The sequence below is a fragment of the Quercus lobata genome, chromosome 5 (assembly GCF_001633185.2).
Source record: "Quercus lobata isolate SW786 chromosome 5, ValleyOak3.0 Primary Assembly, whole genome shotgun sequence".
NCBI classification, from domain to species: Eukaryota; Viridiplantae; Streptophyta; class Magnoliopsida; order Fagales; family Fagaceae; genus Quercus; species Quercus lobata.
In genome coordinates, this window is record NC_044908.1 from 55,896,480 (window position 1) to 55,921,986 (window position 25,507).

Below are 25,507 nucleotides of genomic sequence, written 5' to 3' on the forward strand. Positions count from 1 at the left end.
TCTTACATAATTTAGAACACAGCCTAACCAAGATTAATTATAAATATATTTTGGGTCAAGAATTTCTCTTTTGGTCGCTGAAGTCTAGGGTTACCTGGCTGTCTCAAGGGGACACTAACACTAAGTTCTTCCATTTATCCACGCTATAGGATTGTTGCCATTAAGGATGTAGGGGGATTGTGGTTGGTAGAAGGATTGCTTGAACATCATATTCAGGGTTTCTTCCACAATCTTTTTAGAACATTTAACCTGGTTTGTTCTAATAGCCTTCACTCTCAATCTCTTTCTTATAATTTGTACTCCCATATTTCCAAAATTTGAGCTCTCTACTGGATGTGTTAGAAATCTTCCATAATTTAAAAACTATGCCTCCTTTAAATTAAGGCCCCTGGCCCTAATGAATATCATTCTATTTTTTTTCAACATCATTGGGATATTCTGAGTCCTAGTATTGTTGCTACTATTCAAGGAATTTTCCTAACCAGTGAAATTCATCCAAATTGGGGTTGCAAAAATCTTGTACTTATACCTAAGATAGAACACCCAGAGATGATCTACCAATTTCATCCTATTAGTCTATGTAATATGTTATATAAACTAGTAGCTTTTATCACTTAAGAGTCTCAAACCTTTTCTTGTGCTGATGCTATAAATACATGCTAGGCTGGATTTGTTCTTGGGAGATGAACATGCAACAATGTTATTTTGGTTCAAGAAATCATTAGATCTATTAAACGAAAGCGGGTCAAAATTGGTTTATAGCCCTTAAACTTGATCTTGAAAAAGCCTATGATTTTCTAGAATGGATTTTTATTCAAGACATTCCAGAATATTTCAAGTTCCCGAACTCCATTTTGAGCCCTATTATGAATATAATAAGATCTTCAAAATTTAATATTATCTGAAATTGAAGTTCTCTTCTGAAAATAACCCCTTCCAAGGGCATCTATCAAGGTGAACCTTTATCGCCCTATATTTTTATTCTATGTCTCGAAGGACTTTCCATTATGTTTGAAGAGGAGGCTTGATATCATAAAATTGTTCCTTTCACTTTTCACAGACAAATTCATATTTCATACTTGTTCTTTGCTAGCTGATGACATTTTTTTGTTCACAAAAGCTTCTACTCAGTGTTGCCGTTGGCTTAAGGATATCTTATCTAAATTTGTGCATGCTCTAGCCAGATCATTTGTACCAATAAATCTAAAATGTTTTTTTTTCTCGAAATTTTCACCGTCGTGATAGTCTTTATCAGTTTATCGACTCTCTTTGAGATTTCTCCCACTACAGAGTTAGGAAAGTATTTGGGAACTCCTATCTTTACCTCAAAGAGAAGTATTCATACTAACCAATTTATTGCAGATAGGATTTATCACAAAATTGAAGGATGGCAATCTAAATTCCTATATGTGGCTGGTCGTGTTACTTTAATTAAATCCACTTCTAATACCATAGCTATCTTCTCGATGCAAACAACACTCCTTCACCGGAAAATTTGCCAAAATATAGATAAATTAAACTGGAGGTTTTTGTGGGGAGATTCGGACCAACATTGGGCATGCCATACCATTTCATGGGATAATTAATATATCTAAACCTAAAGAGGCGGGTGGATTGGGAATTATTCCCACACGACTTAGAAACACTGCTATATATATATATTAATGAATCGTTGGCTTCACATATCTGGAAAGCCATATATCTTGGAAAAAAGAAATGGTTATTTCGGGAATGAGATGGCAAATTGATGATGGCAAACATGTAAAGTTTTGAACAGATCATTGACTTCCAAAGGACCTGTAAGAGATCAAATCGAAGGTCCTCTACGTACTTCAAGGAGAAGAAGACCGATCTATAGCCTCCCTTTTCGTTTTAGGCAGATGGCACCTACTTACACAATATACCTATGCAACTACCATTGGACTTACAAGAAACCATAGTAGGTCATCCTGTACCTTACATTCCAATAAATCCTGATCACCTCTTTCGGCCAGTCCAACAAGACATTGCACAGCTAAGCAAGCTACAGAAATACGGATTTTCATACGGGCTAAAGAATTTTGGCTAGCTCTTCCTGGGCCTAGATCTCTCTAGTTTTCCACTATGGATCTACATCATGTTTCTTGTCCCTCTGCAACCCCGTGGTCTTTTGTTTTTGCACAAGGCCTTTGGCAACTATGGCTTTGCTCCTTCTGATACTCTAAACCATCTTCTTCACAAAACATTAAATCTTGCATCAGAATTATTTCACATCATACATCCAGATAAAGTAAAAAACACCTACATGTGTGAAGTATAGAGCATGGCATCCTCCCTCTTTTCCTTTTGCATCACTAAACATAGGTTGTAGCTCTTTAGGAAATTTGGGTAAATAAGCTCATAAGATATCAAATTATTATCTTATTGAGAATATAAATAGTTGATTATGTGGTAAAAGTTATTTATGATTTCCAAACAAAACAAGGTTGAAAAATATTATTTTTATAGTTTATAAATGAAAATTAAATCAATGTATGAAATTAATTCAAATAATATAATTTCAACTATAATTTTTATAAATATAATTATAATTATAATTTAATTATTATTCATTGGCACCAATTCATGAAGAACTAAAAACTTTTAGTCAATGACATTTACTTTCATATGTGGAAGGAATAAATATGAAAATTCCTTTATTTTATTTTATTTTTCTTATAACTAAACTGTTGGAGGTTGGGGTCATATTCAAAAATAAGACAATGAGTACCCAAATTTGACTCATGTGGGTTGGGTTAATTTCTACACAGGTAATGGTTTAGGTTAAGAAACCATTCTAATAAACCCATGAACACCCTCACTTTTAAGGAGAGAGTTTCTCATGAAACTAACATTTCATAATATTTGGGACCCAAACATACTATCATAGAGAGGTCTCAAAATTTATACCACATTTTATTTTAGATAAAATTTTTTTTCTATTATTTAATTAAAATATGAAATTTATAAAATTATTTCAATTTGAAGCCGATTGATTAAACTTTATATTTCATCCAAAACATGCATGTGAATCAATTTGCCATTCATTAAACAGGGGGTAGAGAGAGAGCTTCATTTAAAGATGGACAATCCTCACGGATAGAAAAAGATTGCATTTAGTTTGATAATGAAGAAGAAAGATGGACAATACTTCAAATTAAAACAATTTCATAAGTTTGTAATTTTAATTAGTAAAATTAAAAATTTAGAGACTAATATCATTTTTTTTAATATTATTATTATTGCATTTAGGATGCAATATAATATTTAAGAGGAAATATTATAGATTTTGTTCTTTCTAAGTTTTTATAGAAAGTTTCTTTTTTCAAGTGGGTTAGGATCTTCGTTAAGGTTTTGGATCCTAATTTTTTCTATTGCTATGTGCCTATGTCATCATCAGCATATTCGTCGTGAATGGATCTTGGCTTTCTAACCTGAGTTTTGGGATTTATGTTTGGTAATTCCCAAATTGGGTTTATATTCTTAATCATACCTCTAGTCACTACAACAAATTTGACTTTTTTCAAGGGTCAAAACCCTTAAAAAAAGTATTAAAAACCCTTGAAAAAAATTTATTTTAAGAGTCCAATTGACCCTTGATAACCTTCGAAATATATACCGTCGAAAAAGAAATTTTAACGGCCTTCGTGGCCCTTAAAATAAGTGCTCTAATCTTATTTTGAGGGTCAAGAGACCCTTAAATAACCTTTTACCAAGGTTTAAAAAAATTATATCTACAACCCTTGATAAATAAGGTTATTTAAGGGGTCTCTTGACCCTCAAAACAAGATTTTATTTTATTAAAAAAAAAAAACACAATCATGCACAAATATATATATATATATATATATATACATACACAAAAATTCATAATTGTATGAATTTATATGAAACCAAAAGTCAGATTAACCCATCAATATTTATATGATCTAATTCAACAAGAGTTTTAAATTGTAAAAACAAGGTTCTTTGCACAATCTGACATGATAGTAGGTGAACAGAACAAATCCTAATACATCATATATAAGGCCAAAGGTAATGAAAGGAAATAAAAATTGGTTACATGCACAGCTTTATATATGTGTCCCTTCCCAAATTCTAAATTCTTCACATGTTTTCTTATATTAGCAACCCAAATTAACAGCAAAGCCACCTGAAAAAAACAAAAATGGAAATTTCACAATCAGACTAAAGGAACAGAATATCACAACATTGAACTTTCAATAGAAAAACAAAAAAAAAATACAGAAATTAAGGGTTACAGTAAACACATAATGAATCTATCTGAAAACTTCTTCATGGGCAGGTACCTCATGATCATCCAAAAGCCGAAGGGAACCAGATTCACGATTCAAAAGGTCAACAACAGTCTCATTGTAGATCTCTAAAGCAGAAACCCTCACAACAAAATCCCTCTCCTGGTGCTGCGAGATTGAAATAATTTTACACAAGGGGGAACAGATATAAACTCAACTTGAAAAATCATAAGATAGTACAAGATTATACATAATAGTAAGCTATGAGATTTAACATGCATGTTTGTCCTTCAGAAGATAGTATGTTTCAGCTTGATTTACAAGTGTGTAATTATTTATGATATTTTTCAATGAAAAGGGGGGCCCCAGAAGAACTTACATTTCTGATATGTTCATAGATATCCTTAATAGCATTTTCTGTGATTCCTTTCATGGTATAAGTCTTGCCACTGCTAGTCTGCCCATATGCGAAAATTGTTGCTGCAAAAAAAGGTGGGGAAGTACTTAGAATCGGCCAAAAGAACCAGTTATCACTCGAGAAACATAATTAAAATTACAAGTTGCTCGCTAAATAAGCTGCAGCTAACCATTAATTCCAGTAAGTGCAGATAGAGCCACATCCTTAGCACCTTTTTCATAAACCTTCTGAGCCGAGCATGTAGGACTAAAAACTTTATCTGTCACATTTGAATAACAGAAAGCAAACAAAAATCCCATTTCATTTATCAATCCCCCAATAAATAAATAAGCAAAACACTCGTTATTGTACATCATCTATACACATCGTTTCATGTGTTAAGTGTGGACATACTTAAAAAATGTGGACAACGCATGTGAAATTATGGACACTTGTGTGTACAAAAGTGTACAATAACGTGAACATTTAAAAAAAATTAGTCAATTTAGATATAACAGCATATATATATATATATATATTCCAAGGTGAACACTTGTAAATCAAGCTGAAACACACTTTCTTCTGAAGGACAAACATGCATGTTAAATCTCATAGCTTACTATTATGTATAATCTTGTACTATCTTATGATTTTTCAACCACTAAGGCATTTAATATGAAGTAACTTCACAATGAAAGACAGTTTTGTAAACTTGTAATCTAGAAAAAGTTTCTGCTCGTTATCTCCTAGTTTCAGAAAAAAGTTAGCTGCATCATCATTAGGCTTTTCAGTACTGTCACCACTGGAATCTCCAGCTACACAACTGGCTGCATTAAAGGCTGCACAATAATCTTCTACCATCTCACTCAAGCCATCCCCGTCTGACTCATCATCACTATCCAAACTATCACATGTTTGAAAATGTCTCTCCTCACCATGTCTAAACCAATGAGTATAACTTGGGAGAATACCAATAGTAAGCAAATCAGCCTCAACATCATCTCTGGTCTTTGCAAAGTAGTTATTGCATTTCTTACACGGACAATAAATTTTATCCCCCATTGTTGTATGCTCAAATGCAAAATCAAGGAAGTCTTTAATTCCTTGTCTATACTCAAGAAGAGCTCTATTCCTGAGCTTTACCCAATTCCGTTCCATCTAAAGTTGGATTAAATTTTTTTTTTAAATCTTCAATGAGGGACACACCTTAAGTTGTCCTCAACCAGAAAAGAGTACTAAATCCAGTGGAAAAGCCTGCAAAAAAGAATATTTCAATGTAGAGTTTGAGACATTATATAAATCCAGTGGACATTATATTTCAAAGTACTTGATGATCTTAAGCTCTAAGGATATGATACAAGAGGAACCAGAAACAATCTACCAACCCACTGTTTCTATGACTAGAAACAGTTTTTTTTTTTTTTGGTGAAAAATTTATTTGGTCATTTAGAAAGTGTATTTACTATTTAGTGCATATATGTGTTAATGCAACAAATCAGAAACTCATTGGCAAGCTGAGCAGAAACTTTTCAAGAAGTGACTGCTAAGAACTGTCAGAAACTAGACAACAAGAACAGCGCAAAAATAGTATAAGTAAATATCAAATAATGGAAGATCAAGGGGATTCTAACAACAAACATCCAAAGTGCATTCATTTACTTGTGTAGAAGCCCACAGTCATGTCCTAAAACAGGTATTTATGAACAAAATGAGAAACAAGAAAAAGAAACAGAGGCTTGGGAACTTGGCATGTATCCTATCCAACCAGACAAATAAAGCTCATACAACAAACTAATCCAACGTATATGTTTGCATTGATTCAGAAACAGGGCCAAAATTCTAAGAAATTTGAAAACTAGACAAAAACAAGATGGTTAATATCTGAGGCACCAACTTAGTTGCATTAATCATTATTTAATATAATTTCTCAGCACTCTGCAGCTTTTATTTATCAATCTCAATACACCTAAAACGATTTCCAAATTTAGATTTTGACTTCATTCATTTTGCATTGGAAATACATTCCCAATAGAAGAAAAGTTATGTTGCATCAACACATCTTATAAACAAACACAAGCTAATATTCAGTCTCTACTCTATCATCACCAAGAACTTTATCAACTAATATTATTCCAATGATTAAAACCTTATGTCAACAAGAACTCAGATTGTCAAATTGATCATTTTAAATTGTTGGGATAACTCACCTGCCCAAAAAATGCACTGATAGAAGTTGTAGCAAGTCCAAGTAAGCTGCAAAAGAAGAAATAATAGAATCTAGTCAACTGCCAAAAGAGCGAACAAAAAGGTAACAGTCTGATGCTTTCAGTGAGTAAAGGTAACACAGAATGAATTCACCCAACTATTATTAAAAGAGTGATAAGCATCCATAATATTAAGTGGAAAGACGATCTGCTGTCTAACCCACTCTGTAGACTTATTCAGTCCATTCCACAGCACAATCATAATTCCAGGAAGGTAAAAGAAACAGTATTTTATATGAGACAATAATAGTGTCCTATTTCCTACTTCAAATAGGACACTCTACTGCAATCTATAAGTGAATTTGGCTAGAAGCAACCATAGCAATAGCACATAGCAATCTCTCTAGTAAATTTACAATTAATGAAAAGTGAGAACAATAGTTTATCAAGACTATCCACTATCATGTCAGGTATACAACTATCTTATGCACATAAAAGCAAGCAGACTCACCATACAACAGAAAAAATAAATAAATAAATAAAATTGATAAAAAGGCATGCTATTTATATAGCTTTCCTGTTGCACTTTTTACTTAACCCTAAATAAATAAATAAATAAAGGAGAATTGTTACCTTTTTGTTATATTTAAAATCATTTGGGAAGAAAATGCAGAGGCAGGTTGAAAGAACAGGGAGTCTTAACCAATAGAAACAACTTATTGGGGCCTAATAAATGACAAGAAAAAATATAGATCTTTTATTTTTGCTAAGTAAAAAAGAAATGAGGATTAGCAAGACAAAACTCATTCAATTAACTACCTGGATTGGAACCAGATCTAGCACCCTTTGAGATCAGCGACCGAATAGCCGGTCAAACAGAAATATTTATAATTCTATTGGAGCCCATCCTTTTCAACCATAAAATATGAACCAAAGCACTGGAAAAAAATAAATAAACAAGAAATAAAACTAAATTTGCCTTAACCATTCTGTTATCTAAACAAAAACCTATGTCCATTCCAAATTACCATCAAAAGAAAAACCGATAGCATTTCAATAAACCCATCATCCCAAACACAATGTTTAAAATAGTAAATTACGAATTAAGGTCCTTTGAGTCTCCAAAGTTTTAGGGTAACTCCACTCTGAAATTGTTAAAATACTACTATTTCACTATAAACCCAAGTAAGCTTTAGGCACTACTAATATTCCTCTACTACTACTATTTCACTATAAACCCAAGTAAGCTTTAAGCACTACTAATATTCCTCTACTACTAAACACAAATTCCCAATAGCTAACAATGATACCCAGTAGATCCGTACAGTTCAAAGTCAACACTCACCACCCAAGCTAACAAGTTGGACGATGCAGATTGAAATAAACACACACACACACACACACACACACGGAGAGAAAGAAAACTAAATTTGAATACACAAACACAATAAATCAAGTCTTAGAGAGTGTCTACAAAAACTCAATCAATATTTGTATGAAAACTGTAAAGGAAACAGAGATTATGATTTGAAATCGAATAATGAAATTGCAAAGGTCGAACAATTAGAAATCGAAATAGGGAAATCGATGATGAGCTCAGTTTTCTGAGAAATGTGAAACGAAAATCATGGGGAAATCAATGAAAAAGTGTGGGTAAACCAAAAAAACAAAAAAATCAAAGACGAAATTAGGGTTTGTGATTCGTACCTAACCGGAGCTGAGAAACACAACGCCAAGAGAGAGGAAGAGTCACAAAACCGAGATCGTACCTAATCGGAGCTGTGCGATTACATACCCAATCGATGATCGTCGAGCTCTATGAGATCTCCATGTGCTCTGTGAGATTTCTTAGTTTCAGGCTTTCAACGAAAGAGTGATAAGAGCTCTGTGTTTCTTGGTTACGTTTGGGCTATATTTATAAATTTTGTTAGGCTTTTTCAAGGGATGACAATTTTGTTGTGGGCTTTTTTCAAGGGCTGAAAATTTTGTAATTTTATATCAAGGGCTGTGGGCTGAAAAAACTGACGTGTTTTTTTTTTTTTTTTTCACATCTATTTCAAGGGTGTTTTAATTTATTTTGAAGGTCTAAATAACTTTTGAAATAAAGTTAAGTAATATATCCTGCCGCATTTGTATTTATAGGTTGTATCAACAGATTTTAGTAAACCCTTGATAAAAGAGGGTTGAAATAACTAAACTTTGTTGTAGTGAGTCTATCTAGCTCGTTGTATAGGTACATGATATCATATGATTATGATCTTCTAAATTGCTGGTTCTCACAATTATCTCTTCATTGTTCTTAAGGGTATTCTTTTCATAAGCCTTCATCAGCATGCTGATGATATGAAACATCAAGATGTTTGGTATTTTATGTTTGTGGTACCTATGGTCTTATTAAAGCCTTTATAGGCCTTTGTGGCTACGATTAGCTTTATATTTTTGGTAGCTTCTGTGGTTAAGGTAAACCCTGGAAGTATGCTAAATTATCAGCAAATTGAAGTGCTATTCCGGATTGAGATCCCATGCAATACCCTAGGTATTGCATGGGATGCAATACCTCAAATCCTAGCCTTCTATTCAATCTAACGCTCTAAAACAACTCCACGTCATCAATCTGCGTGACTTAGAAGAAAAAAATTTAAAAATTAACTCTCATTCATTTTTTTTTGGGTTCTATTCATATCTCTTTCTGCAACTCTTCACTCCTCAGTCCACTCCTCTGTTCTTTACTTCTCTCTAAATTTCAAAATTTTCAAAAAATCCCATTGTTGCTATTGCTGCTACCACTCTCACGCCAAACCACCATCATCGCATGGACCAAGTCTCAAACTAGTCACCATTGCGCCACTCACCAGCCACTGTTGCGGTCTTTCTCTCCCCAACGATCTATCAACCCCTGCTACGCCTTCGCCTGCTCCACTGCCTATCATCTCCAAACTGCACCGTCGGCACAGTCACTTCTCGGTAAGTTCTCTCTCTGATTTTTCATAAATATCAAAAGAAAATAAATTGATATTATAATTTTTCTTTTATTTTAGTTGGTTCAGATAGTGGGTCTTTTGGTTGTGGAATTTATGGGTTCTTTTAATCTGGGTTTTGTCTTTTTATAAAGTTGTGATTTTTAAAATTTTTTTTTTTTTTCATTTTCATGGTGTTGATTTGTACTAAAAGCCAAGAAATTGTTGATGGCTATATTGTTTTACCCTACTATGGGTTAGGTTATTTATTTATTTATTTATTTTTTGTATAAGTTTCACTTGTTGGTTTTTCTATTTGATGGTATGGGTTAGGATGGAAAAAATGAAGAATTTAGTCCGTAGTTGATGTCACTGAGCCAAGTAATACCAATTAGAATTTTTTTTTTCATTTTTTTTTTTTTTTTACGTGTTGCTCTCATAGTTACTTCAAGAGAAGATTGCTGTAGTTTGAGTTTTTGGGTTCATGGTTCTCCTTTGAAAACTTCTTTGTTTTTCTTATTAATTTCACCCATTAATTTGTTACTAGTTCTATCATTTCTACTAACTCTTAATAACACCCAAATTCAATCTGATGAGGAAGGCTTCATATATGTGCAAGTGTCATACTTGGTCTTGATTTTGCCAAGGATGTGCTCATAGACAAGACTGCTTCTTCTATTATTCTTGTTCGACTACCTGATATTGTGAAGTTTGTGAAAATACCATTTGTTGGCAAATAGAATATTTTTCTACCTAATATTAGAATTTATCATGTTAATATTGCCTCCTTAGTTCTTCTGATGTTAATACTGCAGAGATATGCATTGTCTTAGTTGCTTCAGGTGCCACTACAAATTTGAGCATGAGTTGGCAGTATTCCTACATCACTTAGGTTGGTTCAAGTTGCAACTACCCGATGGGGTGCATCTGTTCAAGTATACAACAGCTAGGCTAACTTTTGCTCTAATTGCAGTAAATTATAGATAAATTATTGAATTATTGTAGATGTAGTTTTTCTTCTATTGGGTTGCCTTTGTCATGGTATTTGCAATATGTTTTTAGCCAAGCTTTAAATAAGGGCTGTTCTGATTTCGAAAGGTTTGGGTTGTGTGGGGCATTAGAATAGTGCTTATATATAGCTTATGTTTCAAGTTCCAGTCAAAGTGTTGGTCTATTTCACTTGAAACCAATGAATCATATAAGATTTTTGCAAGTAAATTGAGGATTGGTCTTCTAAGATGTTACTGTATTGATTGAAACTTGTTTTTGAACATTGTAGGATGATAGAACATAGAGATCCAGCCAAGCTATATTGCCAGAAAAGGTTTTGAAGCATTCATTATGGATTGATATCTTGACATTAGCAAAACTAATTTTCAGTTTTATTAAAGTTTTAGACCCGATATGAGTGAACTTCTACTTACTTTAAACATGTATTGTGACAAAAAAGACTTGCTTGAGTATTATGGTGTATTATCTAATTTTGACACTTGAGTGTCCTAGTTTATGTATACAAAAACCATTACAATGATGTATAGTACAAACCAAAGAGAATGTAATAAAATGCAATTATTCTTTTCTTGATATTTCAATATCTGTAATGATTTTTATGAGTTATCTTTTGAAATGTTACCAAGCCATTAGCCAATTATGGTAGTTTTGATTTCATAAAAAGGATGATAAGAGACTTTTCTTTAAAATTTTTTTTCATCAAAATCAATAGATAGCAGATAATTGAGTAACCAATTTAGTGACAAATGCAATATTAAAACAAACACATTAAAAAAAAAAAAATTTGTTCCAAAAGAGTACAAATTCCATTGAAATGTATTCTTTGATTACAAGGCCAAATAACAAGATAACAAGAGTTCTATTGAAATATAGACTTTGATTACAAGACCAATTTCCTAGTAGAATATATAATTTCCACACTAAGAAAAGAGGAAAAAAAATGTGTTTGCTTCAAGATCATATTCTTCATTGATCTCAAGTGGCTTGACTATGGTAGCCCGTTAGTGCTAGTCTTTACGTAACCTTATTGAGCCACCAATTTAGAAAAATCAGGTTTAGCACTCAATTGCATCCAAAAAATCATCTGAATAGTGGATATAAAAAATTAGCAACCTTTAGTATTGTGACTCACTGTAATAATTCTTTCAAATTCAGACTACATAGAAGATAATATTGAAAGGTTGAAAATATGCTAAGAAAAACAAGAATATTACTATTAAGATGATGAACGGACTTGAAGGGGGGATTTATATCAAGAGCTAGCATAGCTAGCCAATGAATACACTGAACTTAGCAAAGAAACAACCAATTTTGTCTGTACATGAACTATCAAACCTACATTACAAGGTTTAAGTGCTATCAATTTCAAGTATTACTATAAATTGAGAGCACATTACCACAAAAATGCTGTAAACCAAAGCAAATTATGCATATTTAATGACACATTGAAAGGCATCAGTCTTTAGCACCTTTTGTTTACTACCAATTTCAAATTTCCTACTATCACTACAACAAGAAATCATGCCCATGGCCTTTAGCTCTTACTATAGCTTTCCAACAAGCTACATCAAAACCAGCCCAGATTACTACTAGTAAGATCACAACCAACAAATATAAAAGGTAATCATTCCACTAATGCTACATTACCTGTGCACAACAAAATCTACCTTTTCAACTTTGAGAGGTCTCCAATGGAGACTCTCCATCATCAAATCTAATGCCATTTAACTGCAAATGAACACATTTGATAGTTTTTAGACCCCTTAAAAACACAATTAGATTAACCTAGGTAATTAGCCAAATTGTTATTTAGTCCAAATTAACAAATCTAGGTTATCACAATCAAAACAATCATATCATGCAAAACAGCGGAAAGATAAATAAGACAATGATATGATCACCTAGGAAACCAAACCAGTAAAAACCTGAGGAGGATTTAACCTAGCTATCCTCAAGGTAAACCTGAATCCACTATGAAAGAATCGAAGTTGTTCAACAGGACTTAGACTACTAACATCCTATTGCTACCCACCAGTAGAAACTTACTGACACGACCACGTGCAAGCTCCGAAACCACGGACTCCTTCTTTCTTGAATTCTCCAGCAAGTACAAGCACACCCGCTTGTGTTTCTTTAAGTTCTTATGGCAGCAACTGAATGATCATCAAGCTCTTGAAGAAATCTCCTTCTTAATAATCCTAAAGTTGTGTAAAGGAAAGCTCCTCACAGATCTCACAAGAGATTTACACAAACAAAAATATGACCAACACTAAAACGTGGTTAGGATTTGTCTTATATACCTGGGGTAAATTACAAAACCCTAAACGTTTTAAAACAAATTAGGACTGAGTTGGAATTCTGTAGAAAATGCATTTGACTCGATTTTCGATTGATCGAGCCTAAGCTTCGATCAATCGAACCAAGCCGGGAAGCATAATTAATTTTTGCATCAGCTTATTCCAACTTTACATAAATGAACCAACTTTGAGCAAGTCTAAACATGACTAAACATCTTTTTTTGATCATGGTTTGCCAAAAATACACATTAAAGTTTTAAATACATAAAATCCTATGTCTTTAGAACTTAACAACATTAAAATGCTGTATAAATTTAGAACTTCAAATTGATGCAAGTTTTGTAATAATGAATTATTCTAATCACCAATAGATTTTGATATGCTTAATCTTCTTTGCAATACCCTACTTAAAAAAAAAAAAAAAAAAAATCAAGTCTCTAAATTGTCCATATATATCACCTATGTGTCCAACTTAAGTTAAATAAAGGTATTCATAGTGCCTTTCAAGTTCAATAATGAAGAAGCATTAAAATTCTATTCAAGTTCATAAATGTTAGGACATATGTGTTTCACGTGTTAAGAACATATGTCATGATTTTATGTAATTGACTTATCCTTTGACAAAACGCACTTTACTTGTATTTAGGTAGATTTATGATGTCTTTAAATACTTCAAGAAACCTTGTTTCAAGATCAAGTATTGAAGCCTTCAAGTCTATTCAAGAAAACAAGTTCAGAGTGCAAAATCATTAAAGCTCGACAGTTGGCTCGACAGCTGCATCTATCGAGCTTAAGGAAGCTGTTCTACAATCGGTGTACTTGACACCTTCTCGACAGCTACTCGACACCTGCTATCTGTCGATGTTTAAGATTTTCAGAATTTCAATATGATTTTCTTGGGATCCGTGAATGTGTCTTTGCTTTCTTTTCTCCTAACCCTAGACATATAAAATGATTAGTTTAAGGGCCGTCAAAGAGTTCACAAGTTGCACAAGTTTTGAGCAAACTCTGTTCAAGCAAATCGTGACCGGAGATGAAGTTCTTGCCCTAGTTCATCTCTTTCTTTTGAAGAAGTTGCTGTGTATGTGCACCGTAGGGTTTTGTGACCAAGCATCTTCTTGATCTTCATCGTGTGGATGAATTGAAGAACTTTGCAACCAACAACCTTCTTAGTTGGTGATTGAAGTCGCGTACTGGGATCCGCGCAATTGGTTAGTCACGTACTTGGGAGTCGTGCATCGAAAGGGAAACTGTTACTACAGAATAAGTCCAATTGGGTATTGGGGTAAGGGTTCAACTGTAGGTTGGTAAGGTACTTGGATTCCTTTACTTGTAACCGCTTGTTGTGATAATAGTGGAGTTTCGAGAGTGGTGACCTGAAAATCACCCGGTGGGGTTTTTATCGTTAGGTTTTCCCCATTCGTAAACAAATTACCGTGTTATTTATTTTCCGCTGCATATTTAGTTTATTGGTGATTTGTTTGTGCTACCACGCGTTTGCATGATAAATTAATTAATTAATAACTTGGCTAATTAATTAATTAATTTCTATCACAAGAGGTCATTCAGTTTGTGGCCTATTAATAAATAAATAACCCAACCCATAACAGCGCAACAATGGCTTGTGGGTGGCGCAATGGTGATTGGTTCGAGACTTGGTCCGTGCAATGATGGTGGTTTGGCACAATAGTGGTAGCGGCAATAGTGACTAAGGGATTTTTTGAAAATTTTGAAATTTAGAGAGAAGTAGAGAAGAGAGGAGTGAAGAGTTGCAGAGAGAGATATGAACAGAAAAAAGAAAAAGAAAAAAAAAGAAAAAGAATGAATGAGAGTGAATTTTTTTTAAAATTTTTCTAAGTCACACGGATTGATGACGCGGATTTGTTTTAGAGCCATTAGAATGAATGGAAGGCTAGGATTTGAGGTAGTGCATCCCGTGCAATACCCTAGTTAATGTACGGGATCTCAATCCTGGTATTCCTAGAAGCTTTTTGTCAAATGTATCACTTCTAGGGTCTATGTCAATTAATAAGATACACGCTATGTTCAATCTCTGCCTATGGTCTATGTAGACCTTAATTCTTAAGTACAATTCCTTGCTAATAGCGAGGTTCTCAGTGCAATGGGTCATCTCATAGGCTTGGCTTTTTGGCCAATTTCCTTTAACAAAAAGTCTAGAGGTAACTTGCCCTTTTCGAGTAATTTCTCAACTCTTCCAATTCATAGAAGAAAAGTTTTCCCATCTTAATGTATTTGTGATTCTTCTTTCTTGAAACTTGATTCTCCAATCAGTAGCTGTATTTTCTAAGTTTCTCATAGCTCTATCTTCTCCTAGGTTTTCCTAGACCGTTGTTTATAATTCTTGTAGTAGTGCTAGAATTAGTAGCTTTTTAAGTATTGTTTTGCAACAAACTGACATTGAGTTGGTTTTTGCTATTTTGTTAGGGTTTTAATCTCTTATGAGTCTTGGGTATAATCTATGATTTTAATACTACAATATTAGTCCCTCAAATTTATCCTATGTATGCAATTGGCCCCTCAAGTTTCAAGCGAGCACAATTAGTCCCTCAAATTTTAAAACTAAGTTATATTAATCATTTTCCTAACTATTGTTAGTAGTGCTACTTATGTGGCTAACAGAACAATGATTTGACATTATTTTTAATGATGTGACATTTTTTATTAATAAAAATTACAAAATTAATTTACACATTAAAAAAAACAGTATTTGCAACTAATTTGCAAACCAACCCACAAGAGAAGGGGCGACTGATTGCTGCCAGTGATAACCCAAGAACAAAACCAAAATTAAAAAACTCTATAATTTCTTTTTCCCCAGAAAAGGTCATCACCTCAAAATGTTGTAAGGTTTGGTCAAACACAATCAAACCTAGTTGAGATCACTAAGACACTTTTAAAACTATTGTTCACACTTCCATTGTAGAGATCGAAGACCAAGATGGCGTGTTTAGCGACAAGGACAAGGGTCAATGGTTGTTCTCACACAGTACGAGGAGGAGGCTCGTTGTCTTTGAGATCAGAGGCTTTGTTTTTTCCAAAGGTATTAGTGGTACGAATGGGTGAGGCTAAGGGTTTGTCGGTGAAAGAAATGGCAGTGGAGCCAAAATTCAGAGGGACACAAAGGAGAGAGAAGCATCTGACGGAGATGATAAAGAAGAAGCTGAATAAATCATCAACGAAAAGTTGTCGGAATTTGAAGAAGCTTTGATAGAGAAATGTAGAGGATGAAAGGGAAGAGCAGAATGAGAAATTGAGGATTTGTAAGAGGAAGTGAATGTAGAGAGAGAAGAGGAATGAGAAATTGATGGGATCGAAGCCAAGGGCAAGATGCATAGAGAAGAGGTTACCACCATTAGAGAGAAAAGGGGAGAGAGAGAGAGAGAGAGAGAGAGAGAGAGAGAGAGAGAGAGATGAAATCACAAAATCAGAAAGGAAAGAAAGTAAAAGAAGGGGAAGATTGGGAAAGGCGACAATCTACAAATAAATTAAAATATTGAAGAAAGGAAAAAAAAAATTTAATAGCAAAATGCTGGTTTAGCAAAAGGACTAACAGAATGACCGATACAACTCAATTACTACTGAATCAATAATTTGCATGAATCAATAAGTGTTTGCTTGAATCAATAAGTGTTTTTTTTTTTTTTTTCCCACTTTCTCAGCTTGCTAAACCAGCATTTTATTTTGAAATTTTTATTAATAAAAAAAGGCCACATCATTAAAAAAAATGTCAAGTCATTGTTCTGTTAGTCACATAAGTCATACCACTAATGACAGTTATTAAAAGGACTAATATAACTTAGTTTTAAAACTTAAGGGACTAATTGTATTCGCTTGAAACTTGAAGAACTAATTGCACACATAAGATATCAAATTATTATTATTATTGATAGGCCAAAACGTATTGACCCCTTGTGATAAATTAATTGATTAATTAGCCAAGTTTATTAATTAATCAAATTAACATGCAATTGTATGTGGCAACGCAAAAAAATCACCAATTAACTAAAGTATGCAGTGGAAAATAAATCGACATGGTGATTTGTTTAGAAATGGGGAAAACCTATCCGGCATAAATCCCACTGGGTGATTTTAAGGTCACCACTCTCGAGAATCCATTATTACCAAAACAAGCGGTTACAAGTAAAGGAATCACAGTACCTTCTACCAACCTACAGTTGAACCCTTACCCCAATACTTAATTAGACTTGTTCTGTAGTGACAATCTCTCTTTTTTATTGCATGGCTCCCAGTACGTGACTAACCAATTGCGCGGATCCTAGTACGCGACTTGATCACCAACTTGAGAAGGATGTTGGCTGCAAAGTTCTTCAGTTCATCACACAATGAAGATCATGAAGTTGCTTGGTCACAAAACAAGCGATTACAAGTAAAGGAATCACAGTACCTTCTACCAACCTACAGTTGAACCCTTACCCCAACACCTAATTGGACTTGTTCTGTAGTGACAATCTCTCTTTTTCAATGCACGGCTCCCAGTACGTGACTAACTAATTGCGTGGATCCTAGTATGCGACTTGATCACTAACTTGAAAAGGATGTTGGCTGCAAAGTTCTTTAGTTCATCACACAATGAAGATCATGAAGTTTCTTGGTCACAAAACCCTATGGTGTACAAAACACAGTAGCTTCTTCATGAGAAAGAAGAACTAGGGCAAACTAGGTTTTCGGTCACACTCTTCTTCACACTTGTGGAATTGTGCTCTTGTGCAACTTGTGTAAACTTTTACTACCCTCAAAATAATCCTTAAATATGTTTAGAGTTGTGAGAAAAGAAAGCCCAAACATATACCCACAGATTGGGTTGAAATCAACTCTAAAAAATTGAATTTCATAAACCTCGATAGATAGCCATCTATTGATCTAGCTGTCGAGCCACGGGCTTTAGCAGCTTATAAACCTCAATAGATACTAGCTATTGAGTTTTAAAATCTTGCACTTTCTCACTTGATTCTTAGACAGACTTGCATGGCTTTAACACTTGAACTTGAAACCTTGTTTCTGGAAGCATTAAATACATCCTAGATCTACCCAATTACAAGTAAGGTGCGTTTTGTCAAATGATTAGCCAATTACATAAAATGTTGATATATGTTCCTAACATTGAATCAAATATGTCCTAACAATTATTATTATTATTGAGAATGTAAATAGTCGATTTTGTTGTAAAAATTATTTATGATTTTCAAACAACACAAGGTTGGTGAATCTTATTTTTATAGTTTATAAATGAAAATCAGTGTATCAACCAAATAATATAATTTCAACTATAATTTAATTACTAATTATTGGCACAAATTCATGAAGAACTTAAAAATAGCAAGTAATAGGTCTTTGACTAACCAAAATTTATAAAGCACAATTTTTAATTTGAAAAGCATATCAATGGTAACAAGGGGGATCCCAAAACAAAACCAAAAAAAAAAAAAAAATGTAGTAGGGGGGAAACTTTGCCCTACGTTTATTTAATGCACACTTCGACCACCATGAACACGCTTCAACCACAAAACCTTTCTTTGCTGTAATAGTATCTCTGTATCAGTATGACAGATACAACAGTGATAGTAAGACAAGCTTAAATGACAGTATTAGTTTAGAATCATCCCCTCAGAGACTGTAAAAAAGAAAAGGAAAAATACAAATATACACCTTCTATGAACCTAAGAGAACTGCAAAAGAATTGGGAAAAAAAATAAAAGTTTTTCATGGTAGACTTACAAAGATTGACTTGTTAAGTCAACCAAATCGGCCATTTACCACTTTTCGCGGAAATTATTAGCAACATACCACTGTTTGCAAAATAAATAGCAATATACCAGTTTTTTGAAGCTTGAGTTCATGAAACTTGAGTTTGCTGTGTAAATCGAGTTTTAAACACTCGAGATTCATAAAAAAAAAACTTGTGCTAATGTGGATTTTCTTGGTGAGTTGTACCACACCATGTTACTAAGTGACATATCTAAACATGGTGTGCTACAACTCGCCAAGAAAAAAAGTTGCCAAAGCAACTTTCACATCATCAGCCAAACATTTAGATGTACAAAAAAAAATCTCACATTCCTCTTAGAAACACTGCAAGTCAAGAATTTACATATCCAGATGTGGTAAGATGTAAGTTCTTCTTTATATTTGAGTGGTCCACTCTTTCTATAATACTTATCAATCATATGACCATACAGTAATTCAGAACAGGATTGATAAAGTAACAATATGTAGCTTAAACTTCTTTCAGTGTGTCCATGGCTAAAAATGGAGTGAGATTTTTCTTTTACATGTTATTCTAATTTCTCATTGTAAACCCCAATATTTTAAGCAATTTGACCATAACACTTTCGAGAAGTTAGAAATTGATAAGTGTGTTAAAAAAGAATGAACAAGGGGTATGAGTGGCCTAAAAATTAATATTTTGAAATTAAAATTTCTATATTTTATAATGCTTCTATTTAAATAAATAAAAACATATGTTTGTGCATTCAAATGAAAAAGAATTACTTACTTTTATGTTTATGTTTATTTGTTGATTATCAAAAAAAAAAAAAAAAAAATTTGAAGGAACTTGAGTTTACCATATTACAAGGAACTCGAGCTTGTTAAGCTCAAGTACCATAGAAGAAAAAAAAGCATTATTTACAAAGAACTTGAGCTTTTACAAAGAACTCGAGCTTGGTAAGCTCGAGTATTGTGTTGCATGGAACTCGAGTTTACCAAGCTTGAGTTCCATGTGGCATTTTACAATACAGAAATCCAAGTCAACGCAAGTTTTTTTATGAAACTCTAGTATTCAAAACTCGATTTACACAGCAAACTCAAGTTTCAAAAAAGTGGCATATTGCTACTTATTTTGTAAACAGTGGTATATTGCTAATAATTTCCGCAAAATGTGGTAAATGGCCAATTTGGCCTTGTTAAATCCACTAAAAATTTAAAATAGTTCCGTGAGAATCACATGAGCTAATGAAATGTCTTATTTTACATAGTGACACCTATCAGTCTTGATATTTGTGAGATTAAACTAATACTATGATCAATTGTAATTGTTATTTGGTCTTTCACAATCTTTTTTCTTCTTTTATTTTTTGATTTAAGTGAAAAAATAATTTTGATCCTTACATTTTAAGGTCACAATTAATTTGATTTCTACATTTTGTAAGTAGTAAATTTGACCTCTATTATTTTCAACTCACAATTAATTTGGTCTCTACTGTTAACTTACTAACGGAAAAATGCCTATATGATTGATGGATTGCATAGTTGGCACTTTTAAAGCTTATGTGGCAAATATAATAATAATAAAATATTTTAAATGTCCTTTTAAAAAGCACATTTAAATTTAATGATATAAAAGAAAATTAAAAAATATATAATAAAAAAAGTCTGTATCAATCACCGCCACAAAACTACATGAAGAAATAATTCAAATAACAATTCAGTACGGTAAATTGGATTTCTAATCTAGAGTCATCTAAAAATAACAAAAATAAATAACATAAGAACGCTAGGAAAAAATAAAGGTAAATTGCAAATTACACTTTTAAAGTTTGGGAGTGTTTGGATTTTACACCCTAACATTTAGTATTTGGATTTTACCATCTAAATTTTGGAGGTATTTAGGTTTTACTCCCAAAAGTTTGGGGGTGTTTGGATTTTACACTCTCAATTTTCAAAATTTGGGGGGTGTAAAATTCAAATACTCCCAAACATTAAGGGGTAAAATCAAATTTTGAAACTTTTGGATGTAAAATCTAAACACTCCCAAACTTCAAAAGGCCATATTTTGAAATTTCAAGGTGTAAAATTCAAACACCTCCAAATTTTAGAGGTGTGATTTGCAATTTACCCAAATAATAACAAGAAAAAATAGCAAATCTGTAAGCAACCACATCCATAAAATGGTCAAAAAGAACAAAATCCAAAGGAGGTTTCTAGAATGATCTAAAGATATAATTAACTAACTTTGTTCTTGTTCAATGAGAGAGATTAAGGGTTTCCAATTCTTTCTCCCTCTCTCTCCAACCTCTCTCATAAGTAACTCCATCGTTTTCACCTCTCTCTCTCTCTTTCTCTCTCTCTCTCTCTCTCTCTCATGGTGGTTGCGAATGAAAGCATATATCAAGAGTGGTCACAACTCATAGATATATGGTGGCAATAGGGAGGTAGAGATTGTAGTTGTTCGTGGTTGTGAAACACAAATCAGTAGTGGTTGGGTGGATCATGCTAGTCCAATTGATCCATGGGTGGGTCGTGGTGGTCAATTGGTTCTAGTGGTCGGTGGGGGTGGGGGTGGGAGTGCGTGGTTGGGTGGTCGACTCGAGGCTAGTCTCTATTTTCTATGGAGAAACATGGAGAGTATTGACCGGAGAAATTTTATGTTGGGTCAAAATCTGGGTTTGTGTTTGGTTGTCAAGAAAGTGCAAGAAAATTTGAGGATTTTTTTTTTTAATCCTTAAAATTGGGAAAATGCTTTTTTTTTTTTAATTTAAATTTTGACACGGGTTTATAAAAATTGTCTTTAAAAATTATTATTATTATTATTTTATTTTCCATGTAAGTTTCAAGTGCACTAATTATGCAATCCGTTAGTCACATAAGCATTTTTTGTTTTTTTGTTAATAATCTCAAATATATTCTGCTAATTTGTGTGGTGTTCTATTCCAATGCTTCTTCCCCTCTGGCCTTGTTCAAGCTGAGGGTATGACTTTTGGTTCAGTAAAGCTTTGTTTTCTAGCAAAACAAATAACCTCAAACATATTCAATATTCCGTTGGAGAAAAGTATGTCAAAAATAGACTAAACAGAACAGTTCTATTACTACTTCTATGGCTATTGAATTTCATGTGATGTCATTGAAAACTAGCTACCCCGATTTCGTCAAACTCTTGTCTTCACCACCACATACGATTTTCTCTCCCTTTGTCCAGGTAAACAGGCAGATAAAATGAGCCAATTGCCCCTTGAATGTGCCTTTACCACACTCAAAATACAAAATTTTCTTCTTCTACACCAACAGGACCATTTCTATCCCCCATCTCCTGGAGAGCAGCTGCCATTGAATCATCTATCCCCAAAAGAAACTGCAGCCGAGACAGTTTCTCTGGTGCTGGCTCACTCTTGAGGTATATAGTATAAAGATCGGCTAGCTCCACTGGCACCTCCCATGACACAGGCGTGGCAGGTACAGCTTTGTCACAAGCCAATAAGTTATTGAGAGAAGAAACCACTCCTTTTTGATTTCTCTGCCTTAGCAGGGACACGGCCTGAATCAAAGAGTTTGATAATCTACTTTGTGCAAGCTGAATGACAACACGTTTTGCCTTATCAGCATTGATGCTGAGATCTGATGGGATTTTTTGACTTCCTCCTCATCGAACTCTCCAGTGCCTGACGAAAAAATGTCATCCACAGTTTTTTTGAAGAGGTTCTCTCGCAAGCTCTCAGATATCAAGCTATCTAATTCAACACCTGCTCCTTTAAGTTCTCTTATCTGCTTTATCGTAAGCCTTCTTTGACCTACAGCTGTTTCAATGGCAGCTGCCATTTTCGTAGTGGTTATACTCTTTATTATCTTCTGCGCATATTGTGGAGGCAAGCCAACTTGCTTCTACAACTCATCAAGCTGCTCTACTCTGCCTTTTGTCAACTGTCCGTCAGCTAAAGTCACCTCTGCTTGTTGCCTAAAAGCCTGCTCAGCTAGGCTCCTATGTACTTCCACTATCTCATTAGCACCCACACCCAGGATCCCACCAAGCTGATTTAGCAGAACAAACTCAGAATCATCCTTTTTTGTAGTTATCTCAGCACCAAAGGGAATCTTGGTCACTTCACCAGTAAGGCAATAGAGCAGGTATGTCTTGTAAAGGTCAGTCCTCCCTCTCTCTGGAAGGTCATCTTTGAGAGTTATTTCTGTCTGGCCAGGCTTCCCCAACTTTGCAGCAAGTTCCTTGCCAGGTCGTATTTTCCTAAGCGACTGAATAGATTCCCATTCCTCATCCTCTTCAAATTGTTTTTCTTCAACTTGTTTGGCTTCCTCCTTTACAGGTTCTTCTGATGAGGTATCAGATGACTCCCCTTTTATATCTGCCACCAATTCAGTCACCACTGAAGTGTTGAAAGCTATCATCTTCTTAAGTTCTTTCGCAGTCTCAGTACAATTCCCAGCAGCCTGTGCTCGTTTTACTGGCATTTTTTGTTAGTTAGTTGACTTAAGAGACCAAATTGACTGCAAATTGAAAATAACATGGATCAAACTGATTACTACTAAAATGTAAGGACTAAATTGATTGTCACACCAAAATGTAGAAACCAAAATGATATTTTCATCCTTTTTTTTAATAAGAGTATTAAGACATTTTTTACAATTTGACTACTATCTCAAGTATATAAATTATGACTCAACTTACTTGAGAAAAGACTCAATCACTCATTAAAAACTTTTCCAATAGAAATATCAACTTAAATTTGAATTTAAAGGCTTAATTCCATTGGAAAGATCTTACCTTTAGTCACCTCATTAAAACCTCTGCATTTTCCAAATTAATTTTTAGGATTCAAATTTAAAATCCAAACATTGATTGAATTGATTCAAATGAATACATATCATAAAATATAGACGAAAACACTATTTTGGTCCCTATATTTTAGGTTCATAGTCAATTTAAACTAAACATTTTGGTTTTAGTCTCTATAGTTAATTCATTAACAAAAAATACTTATCTACATTTTGGTAGTAGTCAATTTGGTTTTTATAGTTAATTCACTAACAAAAAAATACCTACATAGCAAACCATATCCACTTTTAACATACTTAAAGCTTATGTGGCATATAAAAATAATATAAAAAATTACCAACATTTTAATAATTAAAAAAGTCATGTAAAAAAAAAAAATAACGAAAACCTATATCTTTGAAATGATTTTTTTAACAAAAAATAATAAAAATGAAATAGAAAAAAATTATGATTTTCTTTTATTTTCTTGCAATCCAAATACACAAACTTCGAAGGTTTGCAAAAGACCCAAAAAAAGTGAAAGTGAACCAGAATTTTCTAGTGTGGTTTGTTTTGATTTGGAATTCATTAGTCATGATCTTGCTTGGAAACTTTCAAAATGGGTTTTTTAAGTGTTAATCTTTGTAGTTGTTCAGTCTCCTTCTTCACTCTCTTTTTCTTGATAGTTTAGTTGAAGTTTTCTCCCATTCCCACTGTTAGAGATATATTAGCCCATTAGCATAGGCTCAAGTCTAATTCTACTTTGTGTGCAAGCCAAGTCTCCTACTTGTACTAGAAGTTTATTAGTTTAGGGCTTAGTTTACTATATATACACATATTATGATTTATTGTAATACAAGATTTGTACTATACTATAATATATTATTAATGTAACCCTTTAGAGTTTCCTCCGTGGATGTAGGTCGTTAGACTGAACCATGTAACCCTCGTGTGTAATTGTGTCTTATACTTTATGCTTTCGCTTTTGCATCTATACTAGCATATTCAAGACCCACATTTCCAATCCCATTTTGAAAGCTAAATCAAAACCTCATTCCAGACACAAAAAGTCACAAACGATCTCAATAAAGCACACATCAAAGGAAAATCAAAAGAAAGAGAAACCCTTGTGAGGTGTTATCCATCCATTTGCGGTGGTCGCTGGCGGCAGCCACGGGGTTTGGTTGCTTCCTGTGTAAAGCTTGACCATGGACTAGATTCCGTGAAATCTTCTACAAACTTTGTCTCCTCTTCATATACAAAAGTAAAGAACCCATATTCATTTGTATCCAAATGTTTTCAGTGATATGTATAAGTATATCAAAGGTTATATTGGTTTGAATCTCTCTGTTCAGTTGGTGGTAACACAGATCTATTGCATTTCTTGCATTTTATTTCATTTTCTTGAGATCCAAACACACAAACAAAGTTTGCTGGCTCTTTCTCAGATCTTGATGTGTTTAATTTTGAGTTTTTTTTTTTAATTCATTTTTTTCCATTAAAAAATCAATTTAGAATTGTGGTTCTTTTTTTTTTTTTTTTTTTCTCCTCTGGCTCTTTATTAGTCAGATCTTGATGTGTTTAATTTTGAGTTTTTTTTTTTTTTTAATTCATTTTTTATCCATAAAAAATAAGCTGTGTCTAATACCATACCGTTTGTTATGTAGGCATTTTTTTTTATAGCGAATTAACGGTAGGAAACGAATTGACTATGAATTGAAAATAACATGAACCAAATTGACTGTTAAAAGATAGAGATCAAATTGATTGTAACTTCAAAATTTAAGAACTAAAATAGTATTTTCCTAAAATGTACCAAAAGTCGACAACAACAAAAAAGAAGAA

General features: G+C 33.4%; 1 protein-coding gene and 1 pseudogene across 4 annotated transcripts; both read right to left on the reverse strand.

Annotated features, from left to right (window-relative positions):
- Positions 1 to 3,962: 3,962 nt before the first annotated feature.
- Positions 3,963 to 8,757, reverse strand: LOC115992912 (kinesin-like protein KIN-7B). Of its 4 annotated transcripts, XM_031117155.1 has the most exons (7): positions 7,695 to 8,757; positions 7,509 to 7,601; positions 6,879 to 6,924; positions 4,862 to 5,925; positions 4,654 to 4,754; positions 4,329 to 4,442; positions 3,963 to 4,171 (listed from the first exon to the last, which is right to left on the reverse strand). In XM_031117155.1, exons 4-7 carry the CDS (start codon positions 5,046 to 5,048, stop codon positions 4,028 to 4,030), a joined length of 546 nt encoding a protein of 181 aa, XP_030973015.1. In that variant the 5' UTR covers positions 5,049 to 5,925; positions 6,879 to 6,924; positions 7,509 to 7,601; positions 7,695 to 8,757; the 3' UTR covers positions 3,963 to 4,027. The 4 variants fall into 4 exon arrangements, with proteins under 4 accessions (XP_030973015.1, XP_030973016.1, XP_030973017.1 ...); XM_031117156.1 differs by lacking the exon at positions 7,509 to 7,601 and having other exon boundaries at positions 8,583 to 8,757; XM_031117157.1 differs by lacking the exon at positions 7,509 to 7,601.
- Positions 8,758 to 21,885: 13,128 nt separating this feature from the next.
- On the reverse strand, positions 21,886 to 23,358 carry LOC115990725 (annotated as a pseudogene).
- Positions 23,359 to 25,507: the final 2,149 nt, after the last annotated feature.

Excerpts from the sequence above, each read along its gene's own strand:
- LOC115992912 (XM_031117156.1), bottom strand. The coding sequence starts at position 5,048 with ATGATGTACAATAACGAGTGTTTTGCTTATTTATTTATTGGGGGATTG. Across the intron at positions 4,443-4,653 it reads TCTATGAACATATCAGAAAT|CACCAGGAGAGGGATTTTGT; the intron begins GTAAGTTCTTCT and ends TCAATCTCGCAG. Across the intron at positions 4,172-4,328 it reads GGCTTTTGGATGATCATGAG|GTGGCTTTGCTGTTAATTTG; the intron begins GTACCTGCCCAT and ends TGTTTTTTTCAG.